At 38.5% G+C, this 21274-nt stretch overlaps 1 protein-coding gene across 4 annotated transcripts in view; it reads left to right on the forward strand.

Moving 5' to 3' along the window:
- Positions 1-21274, forward strand: part of TMCC1 (transmembrane and coiled-coil domain family 1) — a 220758-nt gene that overhangs the window by 57770 nt on the left and 141714 nt on the right. For all 4 annotated transcript variants that reach the window (XM_082847639.1, XM_082847640.1, XM_082847642.1 and 1 more), the window contains exon 3: positions 2922-3619. In XM_082847639.1, the coding sequence (XP_082703765.1) occupies positions 3044-3619 (576 nt within the window). In that variant the 5' untranslated portion in view covers positions 2922-3043. The remainder of the gene's footprint in view (positions 1-2921; positions 3620-21274) is intronic.

A 21274-nucleotide genomic window follows, 5' to 3' on the forward strand; every position in this document is an offset into this window, starting at 1 on the left:
TAGTGTTCCATGTTAAGTAAGCTTCTGTTAGTATCATTAATATATGTTTTGCCTTTAGAAATCCCAGAATTTATCACTCTTCTTCTAGGTAATCTTTGCAGCTATGTCGATATCCTGTGCAAGCTTTGGCTTGAAAATTAACACTTTATTTCTAGGTTTTCCTAGACATGCTGGCATTTCCTTGTAATTGATCATTTTGAATTATTTGAAAGTAAATAATGTAGACATGCTAGTGAAATCTCAAATGAAGTTACTGACATTTAAAATGTACCAGATTCTCCATTTTTTAAAAAATAAGAAGCAGATGACCACCTGATTAGTTTATAATACTGCCTAATGAAACTGATTTGCTGAGTAATAAATTCCTGATATGTTTATATATGAGACAAGTGGGTCATTTGGTTTTCCAGCTAACCTTGACACCATTCCTCACTTCATGGTATCTTTTATTCTCATGGGAGAAGCTTATTTTACATATTTACTTTCAAAATCAACCAAAAAAAAAATCAGTTGTATTATTTAGCTAATGCAATATAAATAAGAAAAAAAGTAAATTACTTCCTCATTATCAGCCTGCTGCTTTCACAGTGGAAGAAGAGATTACTTGATATACACTGTTACTGGATTATCTTGGTTACATAACCCTTTTTCTCTGAGAAGCTTAATGCTTTGCAGAGTGAAAATAATTCAGTAACTATTAGTCTGTGCTACAAACTCTTGAGAGAAGATGAGGATAATTAAACACATACACTATTGGCAACATTTTTCCCCACAAGGAGCCACAGAAAACTCCAGTACAAGCCATGACAGTTGTTAATCTAGTAAGGATTAAGGGCCTCTTTCTTGGCTCTTGAAAAGGGAAAAGGAAATATAAAGCAATACACAGTCAGGAAAAAGGTAGGAGGCCCCCAGTGGTGTGGCAAGATTTCGGTGTGGCCACAAAGAATTTGAGTGAAAGGCCGTGAAATTTCCCATTCTCACGGCTCCTACTCATTTGCTTAGTTTGGGAGCAAAGAATTTTGTGGTATTTAGGCAGTAGGAGGGTACCGGTGAGAGACAAAGGTCTTTAACCCTGTCAGCACAGTTTACTCTCCTGAGTCATGAAGAGGTTAGCAGATGGGAAACTAGGCATGAAAGAATATGGTCAGCAGAGCCACAATGACAATATCCATATACATGATGAGAAGGTCTTCTGAGAGTAGTTACCAGGAAGAAAGGTCTAGTGGGTTTGCATTCCTGTCCCTTTGACCTCTAGTAGCCTGGAGGTCACAGTGAACTCTTAAATCCAGCTAATTTATGCCTTTTAGATTGCTGCTTGGTGGCCAGGGGTCTGCATATCCCCAGAACGTGACCGCCTTAGGTGCTTCACTAGTAGTGACTTAGACTGTTCAAAGTACTTGGTGTAGTGTAGGGAGTTTTAAAGCTGTTTGAATGAAAGTCTGAGGTAAAATATGGAAATAAAGACCTTCCTACACCATATTTTGCCCTCCCTAGCAGGTTCTGTACATTAATACAATTTTGTTTTATATATTTGCAGCAACTCAAGTAAAAAAAAAAAACACACTTTCTGCTTTGAAAAATCTCATCCTTACCATCCCCCCCTTTTTTTGGCATGTGATTCCTGTAACCATGGCAACTGTGCTGACCTTGCATCTCTTAGTTTCAACTTCCTTTTAATTTCCTGCATTTAATATTGGTATGTGGTTGCTATTTGACCTTTCTTTTTCTCTACTTTCAGTCATACCCAGTTACTGTGTCACTTCTTTGCTTTTGAATTTTTGTGAATGCAGTTGTCCCTTGGTATCCTTGGAGGATTGGTTCCAGGACCCCTGCAAATACAGAGATCCTCAGATGCTCAAGTCTTTTATATAAAATGGCATAGTATTTGCATATAACTATGCACATCCTCCCATATACTTTAAATCATCTTTAGAGTATTTATAATACCTAATACTATGTAAATGCTATGAAAATAGTTATAGATGCAATGTAAATGCTATGTAAATAGTTGCTGGGCACATGGCAAATTCAGGTTCTGCTTTTTGGAACATTCTGGAACTCCCCCACCCCCAATATTTTCCGTCTGAAATTGGTTAAATCTGCAGATGTGGAACCTGTGGATATGGAGGACTGACCTTGTATGGGAAGCATCTGTCAGGGTTGACACTGTTCAAAGAAAAGCATTTCTTTGAGTATCTTATCTTGATAGCTGGTGCTGAGCAAAGCTTTAGTCTCTCTGAAGACAGATTCTCTCTGGATCATTCACTCATATGGTGCCAAAAGGTCATTTGGGCTTCAGCAGAGAATTCAACTTATAAGATTTTAATTTACATTTTCTTCTCAAAAGAGCAAAACTATCACTTCTAGTTGCCAGTGACCTTGATGAGTATGAAAGTTAACCAGAAATTCCTCTTTTCCATTAAAATCCACATATAGTTAGGTTGGGATATTCACTTCTCACTATTATTCTTTGAATTTACTCTACTGAGCTTTAGCGTACAGATAATTGTGATTTTGAATGAGAGGAATAATTTAAATTGCCTCAGCAAGACTATATATATTGAATGCTCTGTGCTCTGTTCTCTCTTATTCCCCAAGTAATGGCTGTTCTCTTAAATATTATGGTTTCCATTCCAAGATGACTCCTCTAGTATTCAGTTCTTCTTCATATTGAAACTTGTAGGGATTTTTTAAAACGTTGCTCTTTTCATTTCCTGTGTACTTGTTTCTGAGCTTTTTCTCCTATTCTAGAAGATAATCATTACCCACTATCTGGAAAACTATCTTTTAATCTTCTGATTAAAGATTGCTTAATTGTTTGGCTAGTGGCATGTTTTTCTTTGTTTTAACCCTGGAGTTTCTGCATGGATTTATAATATGAGGTTCTTTTTTTTTTTCTTTTCTTTTTTAACATTAGATAGGCATGAAGCCTTCGCCTCAAAGCTGCATGTGTAGTTACTGTTGAAGCAATGCCTACCTAATTTGACAGTCTTGGTGTGTTTAAAAATTTTTGAGTTTGCAAATAATCGTATTAAGTCTACTGATGGAGCCTTCGGGCAGTGAACAGTTATTTGAGGACCCTGATCCTGGAGGCAGATCCCAAGATGCAGAGGCCAGAAAGCAGACAGAATCAGAACAAAAGTTGTCTAAAATGACCCACAATGCTTTGGAGAACATTAATGTGATTGGCCAAGGCTTGAAGCATCTCTTCCAGCACCAGCGCAGGAGGTCATCAGTGTCTCCACATGATGTGCAACAAATTCAGGCAGATCCAGAACCTGAAATGGATCTAGAAAGCCAGAACGCGTGTGCTGAGATTGATGGTGTCCCCACCCACCCCACAGCTCTGAATCGTGTCCTGCAGCAGATCCGAGTGCCACCCAAGATGAAGAGAGGGACGAGCTTGCATAGTAGGCGGGGCAAGCCAGAGGCCCCAAAGGGAAGTCCCCAAATCAACAGGAAGTCTGGCCAGGAGATGGCAACTGTTATGCAGTCCGGCCGACCCAGATCTTCATCCACTACTGATGCTCCTACCAGCTCCACTGTGATGGAAATAGCTTGTGCTGCTGCTGCTGCTGCTGCTGCTTGTCTGCCAGGGGATGAGGCATCTGCAGAACGGGTAAGTCTGTTAGATTATCTGTTAACTTATTGTTCTTTGTATCTAGGACTCTGCAAACTTTGCTTTGGTGACTAAAAAGATGTATCTGGGCTTTGCTGGTGGCGCAGTGGTTGAGAGTCCGCCTGCCGATGCAGGCGACGTGGGTTCGTGACCCGGTCCGGGAAGATCCCACATGCCGCGGAGCGGCTGGGCCCGTGAGCCATGGCCACTGAGCCTGCATGTCCGGAGCCTGTGCTCTACAGCGGGAGAGGCCACAACAGTGAGAGGCCCGCGTACCACAAAAAAAAAGAAAAAAAAAGAGGTATCTATCTCATCAGGTACCTCAAAGTTGTGGCAAAAGATGGTTTCCCTTTTCATTAAATAAGTGAGATGAATAATAATCGTTATAGCTAATAATGAATGCTTATAATTATATTCCTGTTTGCTTTCTAACATATTGCTATATTTTATTTATTTTGACCTTTTGCTAAAACCTTCAGTATATTTCATGTGCTCTTCATGTATTATATGAAAAGGCTCAGTTTTATGGTAGAGAAATAAAGATGCTTTGTTTGTTCTTGTTGCTTTAGTTTTGCACATGAACTGGCTTTCTTACATTAGTGAACATAATGAATAGAGTTCTGGAATCTGGGTTTGTGCTTAGCATGGAAATATACTAAATTGCTTATAATTTCATTACACACTGTACCACATTATCAGCATTCAGTATACATTTTGCTTTCTACAGTAGAACGTATGCATTCTTACCATTTGCTTTTTTAAAAAATTTTTGAATTTTATTTTTTTATACAGCAGGTTCTTATTAGTCATCAATTTTATACACATCAGTGTATACATGTCAATTCCAATCACCCAATTCATCACACGACCATCCCCACCCCCACCTGCAGCTTTCCCCGCTTGGTGTCCATACGTTTGTTCTCTACATCTGTGTCTCAACTTCTGCCCTGCAACCGGTTCATCTGTACCATTTTTCTAGGTTCCACCTACATGCGTTAATATACGATCTTTGTTTTTCTCTTTTTGACTTAGTTCACTCTGTATGACAGTCTCTAGATCCATCCATGTCTCAACAAATGACCCAATTTCATTCCTTTTATGGCTGAGTAATATTCCATTGTATATATGTACCACATCTTCTTTATACATTCGTCTGTCGATGGGCATTTAGGTTGCTTCCATGACCTGGCTATTGTAAATAGTGCTGCAAAGAACATTGGGGTGCCTGTGTCTTTTAGAATTATGGTTTTCTCTGGGTATATGCCCAGTAGTGGGATTGCTGGATCATATGGTAATTCTATTTTTAGTTGTTTTTTTTTTGTTTGTTTGTTTGTTTTTGCGGTACACGGGCCTCCCACTGTTTTGGCCTCTCCCGTTGGGGAGCACAGGCTCTGGACGCGCAGGCTCAGCGGCCATGGCTCACGGGCCCAGCCACTCCACAGCATGTGGGATCTTCCCGGACCGGGGCACGAACCCGTGTCCCCTGCACCAGCACCAGGGGAGCGCCCTATTTTTAGATTTTTAAAGAACCTCCATACTGTTCTCCATAGTGGCTGTATCAATTTATATTCCCACCAACAGTGCAAGAGGGTTCCCTTTTCTCCACATCCTCTCTAGCATTTGTTGTTTGTAGATTTTCTGATGATGCCCATTCTAACTGGTGTGAAGTGATACCTCATTGTAGTTTTGATTTGCATTTCTCTAATAATTAGTGATGTTGAACAGCTTTTCATGTGCTTCTTGGCCATCTGTGTGTCTCCTTTGGAGAAATGTCTACTGAGGTCTTTTGCCCATTTTTGGATAGGGTTGTTTGTTTTTTTAATATTGAGCTGCATGAGTGTTTATATATTTTGGAGATTAGTCCTTTGTCTGTTGATTTGTTTGCAAATATTTTCTCCCATTCCGAGGGTTGCCTTTTCATCTTGTTTATGGTTTCCTTTGCTGTGCAAAAGCTTTGAAGTTTCATTAGGTCCCATTTGTTTATTTTTGTTTTTTATTTCCATTACTCTAGGAGGTGGATCAAAAAAGATCTTGCTGTGATTTATGTCAAAGAGTGTTCTTCCTATGTTTTCCTCTAAGAGTTTTATAGTGTCCAGTCTTACATTTATGTCTCTAATCCATTTTGAGTTTATTTTTGTGTATGGTGTTAGGGCATGTTCTAATTTCATTCTTTTACATGTAGCTGTCCAGTTTTCCCAGCACCACTTATTGAAGAGACTGTCTTTTCTCCATTGTATATCCTTGCCTCCTTTGTCATAGATTAGTTGACCATAGGTGTGTGGGTTTCTCTCCGGGCTTTCTATCTTGTTCCAATGATCTATGTTTCTGTTTTTATGCCAGTACCATATTGTCTTGATTACTGTAGCTTTGTAGTATAGTCTGAAGTCAGAGAGTCTCATTCCTCCCACTCCATTTTTTTCCCTCGAGACTTCTTTGGCTATTCGGGGTCTTTTGTGTCTCCATACAAATTTTAAGATTTTTTGTTCTAGTTCCGTAAAAAATGCCATTGGTGATTTGATAGGGATTGCATTGAATCTGTAGATTGCTTTGGGTAGTATAGTCATTTCCATAATATTGATTCTTCCAATCCAAGAACATGGTATATCTCTCCATCTGTTGGTATCATCTTCAATTTCTTTCATCAGTGTCTTATAGTTGTCTGCATAGAGGTCTTTTGTCTCCCTAGGTATGTTTATTCCTAGGTATTTTATTCTTTTTGTTGCAGTGGTAAATGGGAGTGTTTCCTTAATTTCTCTTTCAGATTTTTCATCATTAGTGTATAGGAATGCAAGAGATTTCTGTGCATTAATTTTGTATCCTGCAACTTTGCCAAATTCATTGATTAGCTCTGGTAGTTTTCAGGTGGCATTTTTCGGATTCTCTATGTATAGTATCATGTCATTTGCAAACAGTGACAGTTTTACTTCTTCTTTTCCAATTTGTATTCCTCTTATTTCTTTTTCTTCTCTGATTGCCATGGCTAGGACTTCCAAAACTAGGTTGAATAATAGTGGTGAGAGTGGACATCCTTATCTTGTTCCTGATCTTAGAGGAAATGCTTTCAGTTTTTCACCATTGAGAATGATGTTTGCTGTGGGTTTGTCGTGTATGGCCTTTATTATGTTGAGGTAGGTTCCCTCTATGCTCACTTTCTGGAGAGTTTTCATCATAAATGGGTGTTGAATATTGTCAAAAGCTTTTTCTGCATCTATTGAGATGATCATATGGTTTATATTCTTCAATTTGTTATTATGGTGTATCACATTGATTGATTGTGTATATTGAAGAATCCTTGCATCCCTGGGATAAATCCCACTTGGTCATGGTGTATGATCCTTTTAATGTGTTGTTGGATTCTGTTTGCTAGTATTTTGTTGAGGATATTTGCATCTATATTCATCAGTGATATTGGTTTGTAATTTTCTTGTTTTGTAGTATCATTGTCTGGTTTTGGTATCAGGGTGATGGTGGCCTCATATAATGAGTTTGGGAGTGTTCCTTCCTCTGCAATTTTTTGGAAGAGTTTGAGAATGATGGCTGTTAGCTGTTCTCTAAATGTTTGATAGAATTCACCTGTGAAGCCATCTGGTCCTGGACTTTTGTTTGTTGGAAGATATTTAAGCAGTTTCAATTTCATTACTTGTGATTGGTCTGTTCATGTTTTCTATTTCTTCCTGGTTCAGTCTTGGAATGTTATACCTTTCTAAGAATTAGTCCATTTCTTCCAGGTTGTCCATTTTATTGGCATAGAGTTGCTTGTAGTAGTCTCTTAGGATGCTTTGTATTTCTGCTGTGTGTTGTAACTTCTCCTTTTTCATTTCTAATTTTATTGATTTGAGTCCTCTCCCTCTTTTTTCTTGATGAGTCTGACTAATGGTTTATCAATTTTGTTTATCTTCTCCAAGAACCAGCTTTTAGTTTTATTGGTCTTTGCTGTTGTTTTCTTTGTTTCTATTTCATTTATTTCTGCTCTGATCTTTAAGATTTCTTTCCTTCTGCTAACTTTGGGTTTTGTTTGTTCTTCTTTCTCTAGTTCCTTTAGGTGTAAGGTTAGATTGTTTGAGATTTTTGTTTCTTGAGATAGGCTTGTATAGCTATAAACTTCGCTCTTAGAACTGCTTTTGCTGCATCCCATAGGTTTTGGATCGTCGTGTTTTCATTGTCATTTGTCTCTAGGTATTTTTTGATTTTCTCTTTGATTTCTTCAGTGATCTCTTGGTTATTTAGTAATGTATTGTTTAGCCACTATGTGTTTGTGTTTTTTACGTTTTTTTCCCTGTAATTCATTTCTAATCTCATAGTGTTGTGGTCAGAAAAGGTGCTTGATATGATTTCAATTTTCTTAAATTTACTGAGGCTTGATTTGTGACCCAAGATGTGGTCGATCCTGGAGAATGTTCCGTGCGCACTTGAGAAGAAAGTGTAATCTGCTGTTTTTGGATGGAATGTCCTATAAATATCAATTAAATCTATCTTGTCTGTTGTGTCATTTAAAACTTGTGTTTCCTTATTAATTTTCTGTTTGGATGATCTGTCCATTGGTGTAAGTGAAGTGTTAAAGTCCCCCACCGTTATTGTGTTACTGTCGATCGGGTGTATATTTATTTATAATTGTTATATCGTCTTCTTAGATTGATCCCCTGATCATTGTGTAGTGTTCTTCCTTGTCTCTTGTAACATTCTTTATTTTAAAGTCTATTTTATCTGATATGAGTATTGCTACTCCAGCTTTCTTTTGATTTCCATTTGCATGGAATATCTTTTTCCATCCCCTCACTTTCAGTCTGTATGTGTCCCTAGGTCTGAAGTGGGTCTCTTGTAGACAGCATATAGATGGGTCTTGTTTTTGTATCCGTTCAGCAAGCCTGTGTCTTGTGGTTGGAGCATTTAATCCATTCACGTTTAAGGTAGTTATTGATACGTATGTTCCTATGACCATTTTCTTAATTGTTTTGGGTTTGTTTTTGTAGGTCCTTTTCTTCTCTTGTGTTTCCCACTTAGAGGAGTTCCTTTAGCATTTGTTGTACAGCTGGTTTGGTGGTGCTGAATTCTCTTAGCTTTTGCTTGTCTGTAAAGCTTTTGATTTCTCCATCGAATCTGAATGAGATCCTTGCTGGGTAGAGTAATCTTGGTTATAGATTCTTCCCTTTCATCACTTTAAGTATATCATGCCACTCCCTTCTGGCAGTGTAGAGTTTCTGCTGAAAAATCAGCTGTTAAGCGTATGGGAGTTCCCTTGTATGTTATTTGTCGTTTTTCCCTTGTTGCTTTCAGTAATTTTTCATTGTCTTTAATTTTTGCCAATTTGATTACTATGTGTCTCGGCGAGTTTCTCCTTGGGTTTATCCTGTATGGGACTCGCTGTGCTTCCTGGCCTTGGGTGGCTATTTCCTTCCCATGTTAGGGAAGTTTTCGACTATAATCTCTTCAAATATTTTCTCAGGTCCTTTCTCTCTCTCTTCTCCTTCTGGGACCCCTATAATGCAAATGTTGTTGTGTTTAATGTTGTCCCAGAGGTCTCTTAGGCTGTCTTCATTTCTTTTCATTCTTTTTTCTTTATTCTGTTCCACAGCAATGAATTCCACCATTCTGTCTTCCAGGTCACTTATCCTCTCTTCTGCCTCAGTTATTCTGCTTTTGATTCCTTCTAGTATAGTTTTCATTTCAGTTATTGTATTATTCATCTCTGTTTCTTTGCTCTTTAATTCTTTTAGGTCTTTTTTAAACATTTCTTGTATATTCTCGATCTTTGCCTCCATTCTTTTTCTGAGGTCCTGGATCATCTTCACTATCATTATTCTGAATTCTTTTTCTGGAAGGTTGCGTATCTCCACTTCATTTATTTGTTTTCCTGGGGTTTTATCTTGTTCCTTCATTTGGTACATAGCCCTCTGCCTTTTCATCTTGTCTGTCTTTCTGTGAATGTGGTTTTTGTTCCACAGGCTGCAGGATTATAGTTCTTCTTGCTTCTGCTGTCTGCCCTCTGGTGGATGAGGCTGCCTAAGAGGCTTGTGTAAGTTTCCTGATGGGAGGGACTCTTATCATTTACTCTTAATGAACAGGTTTTTTTGGTCTGCCTGGAAGGAGAACTAAGCATAACAAATTTAGGGGGAACTCCATTCATATAACTCTAACTTCATCTCTCAGTTATGCTTAGTTGAGGCACTAACCTCAAACTGTTTCAAACTAGGGTTTGAAAACTCAGATACATGTAGCCAGGTACATAGTGACAATGAGTGAACTCAAGTGTTAGAGGCTTGGATGGACTAAAGAAAGAGTATGTGCCCTGTCTAAAGGGACAGTGTCTTCTGAGCTTTAGCTGATTGTTGTAAATTAGGACTGTGAGCCCAGTATTGCCAAGGCTTCTGAATTTTCAAGAGAAACTAGAAAGTTAAATGAATAATCTCTTGATTTTTAACATACTGTGCAAGCCAAAACAGAACACATTTGTGGGTGAGGTCTGTCCCTTAGTGTCACCAACTTGCTATCTTTTGGCTTTACTTTTATGTATTCCTTAAGGCTTTTATGATAGTAAATCACTTTCATTCTGTGTCTCCTTCTGGCACTAGTAAGTTTATTTTACAACATATTTAACCTAGAAATCTAAATATTGAGTCTAGGACCTTTAAACCTCTCCTATCTAAAGAAGACACTAGGGGCTTCCCTGGTGGTACAGTGGTTAAGAATCCACCTGCCAGTGCAGGGGACACAGGTTCGAGCCCTGGTCTGGGAAAATCCCACATGCTGTGGAGCAACTAAGCCCGTGCGCCATAACTACTGAGCCTGTGCTTTAGAGCCTGTGAGCCACAACTACTGAGCCCGTGTGCCGCAACTACTGAAGCCCACACGCCTAGAGCCTGTGCTCTGCAACAAGAGAAGCCACCACAATGAGAAGCCTGTGAGCCACAGCGACTGAGCCCGCGCACCACAACTACTGAAGCCCACGTGCGTAGAGCCATGCTCCGCAGCAAGAGAAGCCACCACAACGAGAAGCCCGCGCACCACAACGAAGAGTAGCCCCCACTCTCTGCAGCTAGAGAAAGCCCGCATGCAGCAGCGAAGACCCAACGCAGCCAAAAATAAGTAAATAAAATAAATAAAATAAATAAATAAAATAAAAAAGACACTAAAGGGAAACAAACAGATAGTGGACAGTAAATCACTTTAAGAAGTTAAATGTGTCAGAAAAGCAAATCCACCAGAATAACAGAATCATCAGAATAATGATTCACTTCATTAAAATTAAAAGTATAAATGAGGAAAAGTAGCATATATTTATGATGTAATTCAAGTAAAAAGGACATTTGTTGTCAATTATGCAATGTACTTGGCAATACAAACTAACAATGTGATTGTATAATTTGTCTTAATCTGTACCAGAGAACATTAAGAAATTTATTGGTAGTGATTCTAGGATTACAGACTTTTATGTTATAATGAAAAAGCATAAGTAAAGCATATTGTATGCATTTATATTGTTTTGAAAACTTCATAGAAACAAAGCCAAGGGAGAATCTTTTTTAATAAAATTGTTTTTTTAATGTTCTTTGTCAACTTTACTGACATATACTTCAATAAAACCCAGTAATTTTAAGTGTGCAGTTTTATTAGTTTTGAGAAATGAATAGTCATGTAACAGCAATCATGGTATAGAACATCTCCATCACCCCAGAATGATTTCTTATGCTCCTTTGCTGTAAGTCCTCTGTTCTCTAACCAACCCTTGGCCCCTGGCAACCACTGGTTTGCTTTCTATCACTATTGTTTTGCCTTTTCTAGAATTTAATGTAAATGGGATCATACAGTGCATAGTCTTTTGTGTTTGGCTTCTTTCACTTGGCATAATGCTTGGGAGTTTCACCTATGTTCTTGCATCATTTTTATTGCTGAATAGTATTCCATTGTGTATCTATTTGTTTATCCATTCACCAGCTGATGGACATTTCCATTTTCTGGCTATAATGAATTAAACTGCTATGAACTTTTGGATATAGGTCTTACAGACAGTCAGTAAAAGATTTTATTATCAAAAAAATTATTTAAAAAGATATGTACTTTGAATATTTTATTTTATTTTTATCTTTTAATTTAATTTTTTTTTTGGCTGCACTGCATGGCTTGTGGGATCTTAGTTCCCTGACAAGGGGTCGAACCCAGGCCCCGGCAGTGAAAGCACCAAGTCCTAACCACTGGACTACCAGGGAATTCCCTTATTTTAAAAATTTTATTGAAGTATATTTGACTATTTTATTTTAACTTAAAACTAAGGTTGTCTTACATTTTATTTTCCTTTTTAAATTGAACTATAGTTGACATACAATATTATATTCGTTTCAGATGTACAGCATTGTGATTTGACATTCACATACGTTATGAATTGATCACCACAATAAGTTAAGTAACCATCTGGCACCATACAAAGTTATTACAATGTTATTAACTATATTTCCTAGGCTGTACATCCTCTTCACCCATTTTGCCCGCCTCTCCACCCTTCCATCCTCTGGCAGCCACCAGTTTGTTTTCTCTATCTATGGGACTCTCTGTCTTGTTTTTTAGATTCCACATATAAGTGAACTCACATGGTATTTGTCTTTCTCTGACTTATTTCACTTAGCATAATAGCCTCTAGGTCCATCCATGTTGCTGCAAATGGCAGGGTTTCATTCTTTTTTATGGCTGAGTAATACACCATTGTGTATATATCTTCTTTATCCATTTATCTATCAATGGACAGTTAGATTGCTTCCATATCTTGCCTATTGTAAATAATGCTGCAGTGAGCGTAGGGGTGCATATATCTTTTCAAATTAGTGTTTTCATTTTCTTTGTTGCTGGATTGTATAGTAGTTCAATTTTTAATTTTTTTGAGGAACCCTCATAGTGTTTTCCATAGTGGTTGCACCAATTTCCATTGCCACCAATAGTGCATGAAGGTTCCCCTTTCTCTGCATCCTCGCCAACACTTGTTATTTGTTGTCTTTTTGATGATAGCCATTCTGAGAACTGTCAGGTGATATCTCATTGTAGTTTTTTTTTCTTTTTTTCTTTTTTTTTTTTGCGGTACGTGGGCCTCTCACTGTTGTGGCCTTTCCCGTTGCGGAGCACAGGCTCTGGACGTGCAGGATCGGCGGCCATGGCTCACGGGCCCAGCCGCTCCGCGGCATGTGGGATCTTCCTAGACCAGGGCACGAACCCGTGTCCCCTGCATCGGCAGGCGGACTCTCAACCACTGCGCCACCAGGGAAGCCCTCATTGTGGTTTTGATTTGCATTTCCCTGATGATTAGTGATGTTGAGCATCTTTTCATGTATCTGTTGACCCATCTGTATGTCTTCCTTGGAAAAATGTCTTTTCAGGTCCTCTGCCAATTTTTTTAATTGGATTGTTTGGTTCTTTGATATTGAGTTGCGTAAGTTCTTTATATATTTTGGCTATTAACCCCTTATTGGATATATCATTTACAAATATATTTTTCCATTCAGTAGATTGTCTTTTCGTTTTGTTGATGGTTTCCTTCACTGTGCAAAAGCTTTTGAGTTTTTGTTTATTTTTGCTTTCATTGCCCTTGCCAGAGGAGACAGATCCAAAAAAAAAATACGGCTAAGACTGATGTCAAAGAGCATAACATTTTTTTTTTTTTTAAAGCCAAACTTTTTTTTTTTTTTTAAATAAATTTACTTATTTATTTATTTTTGGCTGTATTGGGTCTTCGCTGCTGTGCGCGGGCCTTCTCCAGTTGCGGTGAGCGGGGGCTACTCTTTGTCACGGTGCGTGGGCTTCTCACTGCGGTGGCTCCTCCCGCTGCGGAGCACGGGCTCCAGGCTCATGGGCTTCAGTAGTTGTGGCTCATGGGCTCTAGAGTGCAGGCTCAGTAGTTGTGGCGCACAGGCCCAGCTGCTCTGCAGCATATGGGATCTTCCCAGACCGGGGATCGAACCCGTGTCCCCTGCATTGGCAGGCGGATTCTCAACCACTGCGCCACCGGGGGAAGCCCCAGAGCATAACATTTTAAAAACATAAATCTACTATTGGACTTCTGTTCCTTTCTTGTACTCATTGTATAGACTGTAATTTCTAGATTTAATTTTTATAAAGTGGAGTGATATCTTAATGACACTTGTGAAGCAGTTGGGGTCCGAATCTTAGGTTTTAATAATCTCTTGAAATGTCTTGCCCACCTTAAATTCATTTTTTTAAAAGCAGCTTACCTGTATTGAGTCTTAAAGTGCTTTACTTAGTTTTTGTAGAAACAACAGCCCTTTTTCTACTCATATCTGATTGGTTTATTTAGTTAAACTATTTAATTATAATGAGTATAAGAAACTGATATGGGAGCAAGATATGTACGGAAGTACTAGCCATGAACATTGATTCTCATGAGGGCATAAAGTCCGTATGTCTTTTGAAGAAAAGAGAGAGTTTAAGAATAATATGACATAAAAAAAAAGAATAATATGACAAGTTGGTTAAGTAGAGATTAGTCTGGAGAACTTCAACTCTGCTGTATCTTAGTATGTGAGATTGATCATTTGGAATTCTAAATATTGGCTCCTCTATTTTTATATCTATTTTTTTCTCTCTTGAGTCAAAGTTCTGAGTATGAAAATGTTTCAGTACTGGTTATAAACATTTAAGTACACTGCTATTTCTGTCCCATGGAGTTAATATCATTCTTATAGACTTGCACGTGCATGTAACCATGTGCACACACAACCGGAAGACAAATGTTGAGTTGATTTTCAAGTGTATCCATTGTGTTTGAAAGCTACCTGCTTTTGCCTTAGCCATCTGCCACATAACCAGTCTAGTTGTTTTTGTTTTTATTATTATTATTTATTTACTTACTTATTTTTGGCTGCCTTGGGTCTTCGTTTCTGTGCGAGGGCTTTCTCCAGTTGCGGCAAGTGGGGGCCACTCTTCATCGCAGTGCGTGGGCCTCTCACTATCATGGCCTCTCTTGCTGTGGAGCACAGGCTCCAGACGCGCAGGCTCAGTAGTTGTGGCTCACAGGCCTAGTTGCTCCGCGGCATGTGGGATCTTCCCAGACCAGGGCTCGAACCCATGTCCCGTGCATCAGCAGGCAGATTCTCAACCACTGTGCCACCAGGGAAGCCCCCAGTCTAGTTTTTAAATTAGATTCTTGGCCTTTAAGCTCGATTACTTTTTAAAAAAAAAAAAAATCAGATTTGGCAAGTATTTATTTGTGCCTAGTATGTGCAGACCATGGCTTTGACCTCATGTTGGAAATGGGACCTGGTTGGAACAGCCATGACATGTTGAATACAAAGGTTCTGTATTCCCTTTCTTTTCAGGTTTACTAACGTCAATCTTTTTCTTGCAGAAAAATCTTATTGACAAATTCAGTCCGCTACAGTACTTGTATATACTTGGTCAAATTACATTATTTAAAGGATCATCTTTAAATTTACAAAGGCAGATTGATATAGTCATAAGCAGTTTTATCTATAAGTGCTTTGTGATTTGAAAGTTAAAAAGTTAATTTTTTTGAATTCGAAAGAAATATGTCCAGTGTAGAAAACTTTGAAAATACCGAATATTTTGGTGTTTTTTCTCAATATATTACTTACATATGAAAAACATATAGAAGAAAATTTAAATTTATTTTTATTTAGTTTTATTAAGATTAACATTTTAAGATAAAACCAGAATCTTATTAAATGCACAGTTTGTTTTTCTATTATTTTTTATTAAAGTTCTATCATGATCATTTTTAGATACTTATAAATATTCTTCATAGATTTTTACTGACTGCATAATATTATAACATATTTTGTTGTAATGCCATAATTTGTGTTAACCATTTTTAGATATTCAGTTGGAGATGGAGAAATTAATATATTTACATTTTCAATATAATTTCCTTTATGTAAAACTATATGAAATATTAATCAAGAGATATTTAGGAGTACCTAGTGGTAGTGATGATAACGATAGGCTACCATTTGTCTTGTGCTTATTATGTGGCAGACAGTGTGTTTACACAAGTTATGTAATTTTCTCATTAATTCTAAAACAGCCCTCTCTTTTGTATTTTCCCTTTTTTGTTGATGAAATAACAGAGGCATAGAACAGTTAAGTATGCCATGATTTCACAGCTAGCATATTTCCAACTAGAGTGTTTCAGAACTAAAATAATAAGTCTAGGCCATTTATATTTTGATTAGATATGTTTTAGTAACTGCTGTGTGCTAGACACTATCTGATTCGAAAAATCTTTTATCATACCGAACTCTCTCTCCATTTTTATGTATTGGGCATTGGTCAGAGGAATCTGGGAAAGCTTTGAAGGAAGGGCAGCAGGATATTGTTGGGGGTAATAGGGAGTAAGGATATCCTCTACGTTAAAGACGTTTTGGAATAAAACTAACTAGTGTTTTCTTAGTAAACTTACAGTCTTTCAAGGTATATTACGGACTTGAACAATAAGGCCTGTGACATTTTGGATGATATGTTGAGAGAATGCCTAGTGTCCACAGGGCTTGCAAGACAGGTGCCAGGTCTTAGCTTTGTATCCCTCCGAGCACCTAAAAGGACAACATTTGACACACAAATACCTCATGCAGAAATAGCATTTTAGGGTATTTACTAACTAATGAGCAAATCCTCTTCTCTGTCTATATCTTAAGTGTTGTGTCCTTCTAAGTTTTAACCATAGCCTGTACCACTCTTTTTACTCCTTTGTGAACTTAAATGCTTCCACAAAATTTTGGTCTCCAACCTGACCAATCCATATGATCTTTGGAATTGGTTATTCATCTGTTGGTTGTCTGCATAGACAGTTCAAACTCATCATTTACAAATTTAAATTCATCATCATCATCTCTCATAAACTTTTTTGCCTTCTAGTGTGTTTTTTACCTCAGTTGTTTCAAAACTTGAGTGAATACAGTAAAAATCACTTTGGACACTCGTTGAAAGTAAGATTTCCGTGCCCCATTCCCAGAATTTCTGATTTAGAAGATCTGGTATGGAGCCTAGAAATGTGTATATTTTTAAAAAAATAAATTTATTTATTTATTTTTTGCTGTGTTGGGTCTTCATTGCTGTGTGAGGGCTTTCTCTAGTTGCGACGAGGGAGTGCTATTCTTCGTTGCAGTGCGTGGGCTTCTCACTGCGGTGGCTTCTCTTGTTGCGCAGCACGAGCTCTAGGCTTGTGGGCCTCAGTTGTGGCATGCAGGCTCAGTAGTTGTGGCTTGCGGGCTGTAGAGCGCAGGCTCAGTATAGAAATGTATATTTTTAATCAAGGCGTCAGATGATTCTAGTGCAGTCAGCCCATGAGTTTAAGAATTACTGGATCTGAATTTCAGGAGCCACCAGTCACCCGGGTTGGCAAGCTTTGAGTTATCTGGACCCCTCCTACTCTTTAATCACATGATCCCCATTCTCCATTCCTAAATCAGTGTCCTAGTTTAGGCCTTCATTCATCTCATTGCCCTTTCAAAGCCTTTCTCCATGCTGTGCACAGCTTGTGAGAGCTGTCTAAAATCAAAACAAATCATTGTCATTTCCACTGCTTAAAAACCCTTCACTGGCTCCCATCATTTCCTGAGGGATATGTTCCTTGAAATGACATGCAAGACCTTCCATGATTTAGCCCATGTGGACTTCTTTACCTCATACCACTCCCAGCTCATACAGCAACTAGCACTCCTTTCCCACACTTTTTATTCTTCCTCTAAAGTTTTTCCTATTTCCATATTTTGGCTTATGCTTTCATTGTCATTCATTCAACAAACATATATTGATATATTCTAGGCACTGTGGATACTGTGATGAACAAAAACAGATGTGATCCTTACTCTCATGGAGTTTATTATCAGATGGGTACACATATTAAATAATCATTTGGCGAATTCCCTGGCGGTCCAGTGGTTAAGACTCCATGCTTCCACTGTAGGGGGGGCGGGTTTGATCCCTGGTCGGGGAATTAAGATCCTGCATGCTGTACAGTGTGGCCAAAACAAACAAAACTAAACTAAAAAAAAATCATTCAAACAAATCTAAATTTTCAGCTGTGACAAGTGCTACTAGAGCCTGTTACTGGAGCATTTGACCTAGTTAATGAAGTCAGGGTATACTTCCATGAGGAAGTGATAGAGATCTGTAGGATAAGCTGGGGTAATTAGGTGATGGAATGAGAACTGCAGGTGCAGAGGTGCTAAGATAGAAGGAAGTTTACTGAGTATGAGGGATAGGATGGCAGGTGTGTATGTCTGTGTGTGTGCACATGGAAGCACTCAATGATTAAGGCTGGAGAGAGAGAGAGGAAGCAGTTCATACAGAGGTTTGCAGAGAGTGTTAAGGGGTTTTTCTCTACCTAAGAGGAATGAGTAGCATCAAAGCATTTTAACACGTTACTGACCGGGCGATTTTTGCAGAAACTAACACCTGGGGCCGTAATACATCTCCAGTCAAAAATGTGTTAAGCAAGTGGGGGCAGTTTCAACTTTGTTATTAGAAAATATCACTATGCTTATAGCATGGAGAATGGATTGACTGGGTTCAGATGGAATGCAGGTAGATGAACCAGATGGCTGTCGTGTCCAGGTGAGAGATGACAGTAGTTTGGATCAAAGAAGTGATGATGGGAGTGGAGAGAAGAATTACCTAAGGGCAGGAGTGTGTCTTATTCATATTTCAATTCCCCATGCCTAATACTTTGGCCTTTGGATTATTTGTTTGATGAATTAGTAGTAAATAGAGATAGGGAGCAAGAAAGGATGTCTAATTAGTGAGTTTGAGAATGTACATGGATAAGTTTCTGAAATGGAGTAAGCTTTCATTCAGTTATTCATCAGTACTTATTAAATACATACTATGCACTAGGCAATGTTCTAGGTAGTTAGAATACACCAAAAAATGAAACAGGCAAAAATTTCTGTCCTTATGGAGCTTACTTTGTATTGAAGGAGATATCGTACAATAGATACAATAAATGAATGGTATGTTATGTTGGAAGATGATAAGTATTACGGAAAAAAAAGAACAAAATTAGACCAAGATAAGAGATCAGGAGTGTGTATAGAGGGGAGGTGAGTTGCAGTATAAAGTAGGATGATAAGGGTAAGCCTCTTTGAGAAGGTAACATTTGAGTACAGACTTGAGATGAAGGAGTTAAGTCACAAGGCTGGCCCTCTGGGGGATAAGTACTTAGGCAGATGAAGTAACTCCAGGATGGGAGCCTGTCTGACATGTCCAAGGAATAGCAAGGAGGCCAGTGAGGAAAAGCTGAGTGAGCAGGGGACAGTAGTAAGAGATGGGGTCAGAGAGGTCACAGGTAGCCAGATGGGGTAGGGCCTCATAGACATCATAAAGACTTCGGCTGTACTCTGAATGAGACGGGGAGCCATTAGAGGGTTTTGAGCATAAGGGTGATATGATCTGACTTACCTTTTTTTTTTTTTAACATCTTTATTGGAGTATAATTGCTTTACAATGGTGTGTTAGTTTCTGCTTTATAACAGTGAATCAGCTATACATATACATATATCCCCATATCTCCTCCCTCTTGCATCTCCCTCCCACCCTCCCTATCCCACCCCTCTAGGTGGTCACAAAGCACTGAGCTGATCTCCCTGTGCTATGCGGCTGCTTCCCACTAGCTATCTATTTTACATTTGGTAGTATATATAAGTCCATGCCACTCTCTCACTTCGTCCCAGCTTACCCTTCCCCCTCCCTGTGTCCTCAAGTCCATTCTCTACGTCTGTGTCTTTATTCCTGTCCTGCCCCTAGGTTCTTCATAACAGATTGCCAACAAACATATGAAAGAATGCTCAACATCACTAATCATTAGAGAAATGCAAATTAAAACTACAATGAGGTATCACTTCACACCAGTCAGAATGGCCATCATCAAAAAATCTACGAACAGTAAATGCTGGAGAAGGCGTGGAGAAAAGGGAACCCTCTTGCACTGTTGGTGGGAATGTAAATTGATACAGCCACTATGGAGAACAGTATGGAGGTTCCTTAAAAAACTAAAAATAGAACTACCATGTGACCCAGCAATCCCACTACTGGGCATATACCCTGAGAAAACCATAATTCAAAAAGAGTCATGTACCACAATGTTCATTGCAGCTCTATTTACAATAGCCAGGACATGGAAGCAACTTAAGTGTCCATTGACATATGAATGGATAAAGAAGATGTGGCACATATATACAATGGAATATTACTCAGCCATAAAAAGAAACGAAATTGAGTTATTTGTAGTGAGGTGGATGGACCTAGAGTCTGTCCTACAGAGTGAAGTAAGTCAGAAAGAGAAAAACAAATACCATATGCTAACACATATATATGGAATCTAAAAAAAAAAAAAAAGAGTTACTTTTTAAAAAGGATCACTCTGGCTGCTGTGTGAATAGACTGCAGGGGGTTGAGGGTGGATACTCGGAGGACCTGTTAGGAGTCTGTTGTAGAATCTAGGCAAGAAAGAATGATACTGAAAGCAGGGTCTTAGCTGCCTCAAATAGAGCGGTCAGAGAGATCAAAGCAAGAGAATAACAATGGTCAGTTTGAAAGATTTTGAAGGTCCCAATAGTATGTCCCTGGAAGGCAAGTGGAGTTAATTAACAGTATGTCAAGAAAGGGATTCTCTATGAAGAAAAGAATAATGAGCTTTGATGTAGATTTTATGCAACATCATAAAACATTTTAGAAAAACTACTAAATTCAGCAGAGGCCCAATGAAAGAATCAAAATTTAAGGAGTTGGCAATTGAATACATGTTTTCATGACAGTAGGTTAGAGATAGGCCATGTTTTGAAGCAATGCTAAGATTCATAGTGGTTCAGAAGTCAAGTATACACTTCATGGTGTAAATTGAGATTATTTAAGTAAATGCTTTGAAATTTCAGTGTAGTACAGTTGACCCTTGAACAAAGTGGGAGTTCAGGGTGACAATCCCCCACCCAGTTGAGAATCCACATATTGCCATCTCTGCATCAAAAACAAAGGAATTGATATAGAACGAACTTATGGTTGGGAGGGAGGGAAGGGTGGGGAGGAGGGATAGTTGGGGAGTTTGGGATTGACATGTTCACAGTGCTATGTTTGGAATGGGTGACCGACGGGGACCTACTGTGTAGCACGGGGAATTCTGCTCAGTATTGTGTGGCAACCTGATTGGGAAAAGGATTTGGGGGGGGGGAAATGATTTATAAAGTGTAGAACTGCCTAAAACACCAAACCAAAACAAAAAACCCCCAAAGGAGTTGATAAATTACTCACCCAAGGACAGGAAGCTGAAACAGTTTGGTTTGGGTAGAATCCGGACTCAAACCCTAATTCTTTTGAATTCACTATTGTGATCTCTAATCAAACACAGACTTTCCCCCCACACTTAGTTAAAGATCTGTAGGATGAAAATACAGGTGCTATATTTATTGAAAAAAATCCACATGTAAGTGGACCTGTGCAATTCAAACCCATGTTGTTCAAGGGTCAATTGTATATAAATGTGCCCTAGTATTAGGCTAGTGTTACATTTAAAAATAACGTGGTGTCATCAGAGGAGAAATGGACAGTAGAGTTAGAGGAGAAAGGAGGCCTGCTAATTCAGGGTAGTTTAATTTGGTTCAGTTCCCTCAAGTTTTTGTATATTGTAATTGTTGTTTTATGATGAGT

Source organism: Leucopleurus acutus (genome assembly GCF_964270905.1).
Source record: "Leucopleurus acutus genome assembly, chromosome: 10".
In the NCBI taxonomy this organism is placed as follows: Eukaryota; Metazoa; Chordata; class Mammalia; order Artiodactyla; family Delphinidae; genus Leucopleurus; species Leucopleurus acutus.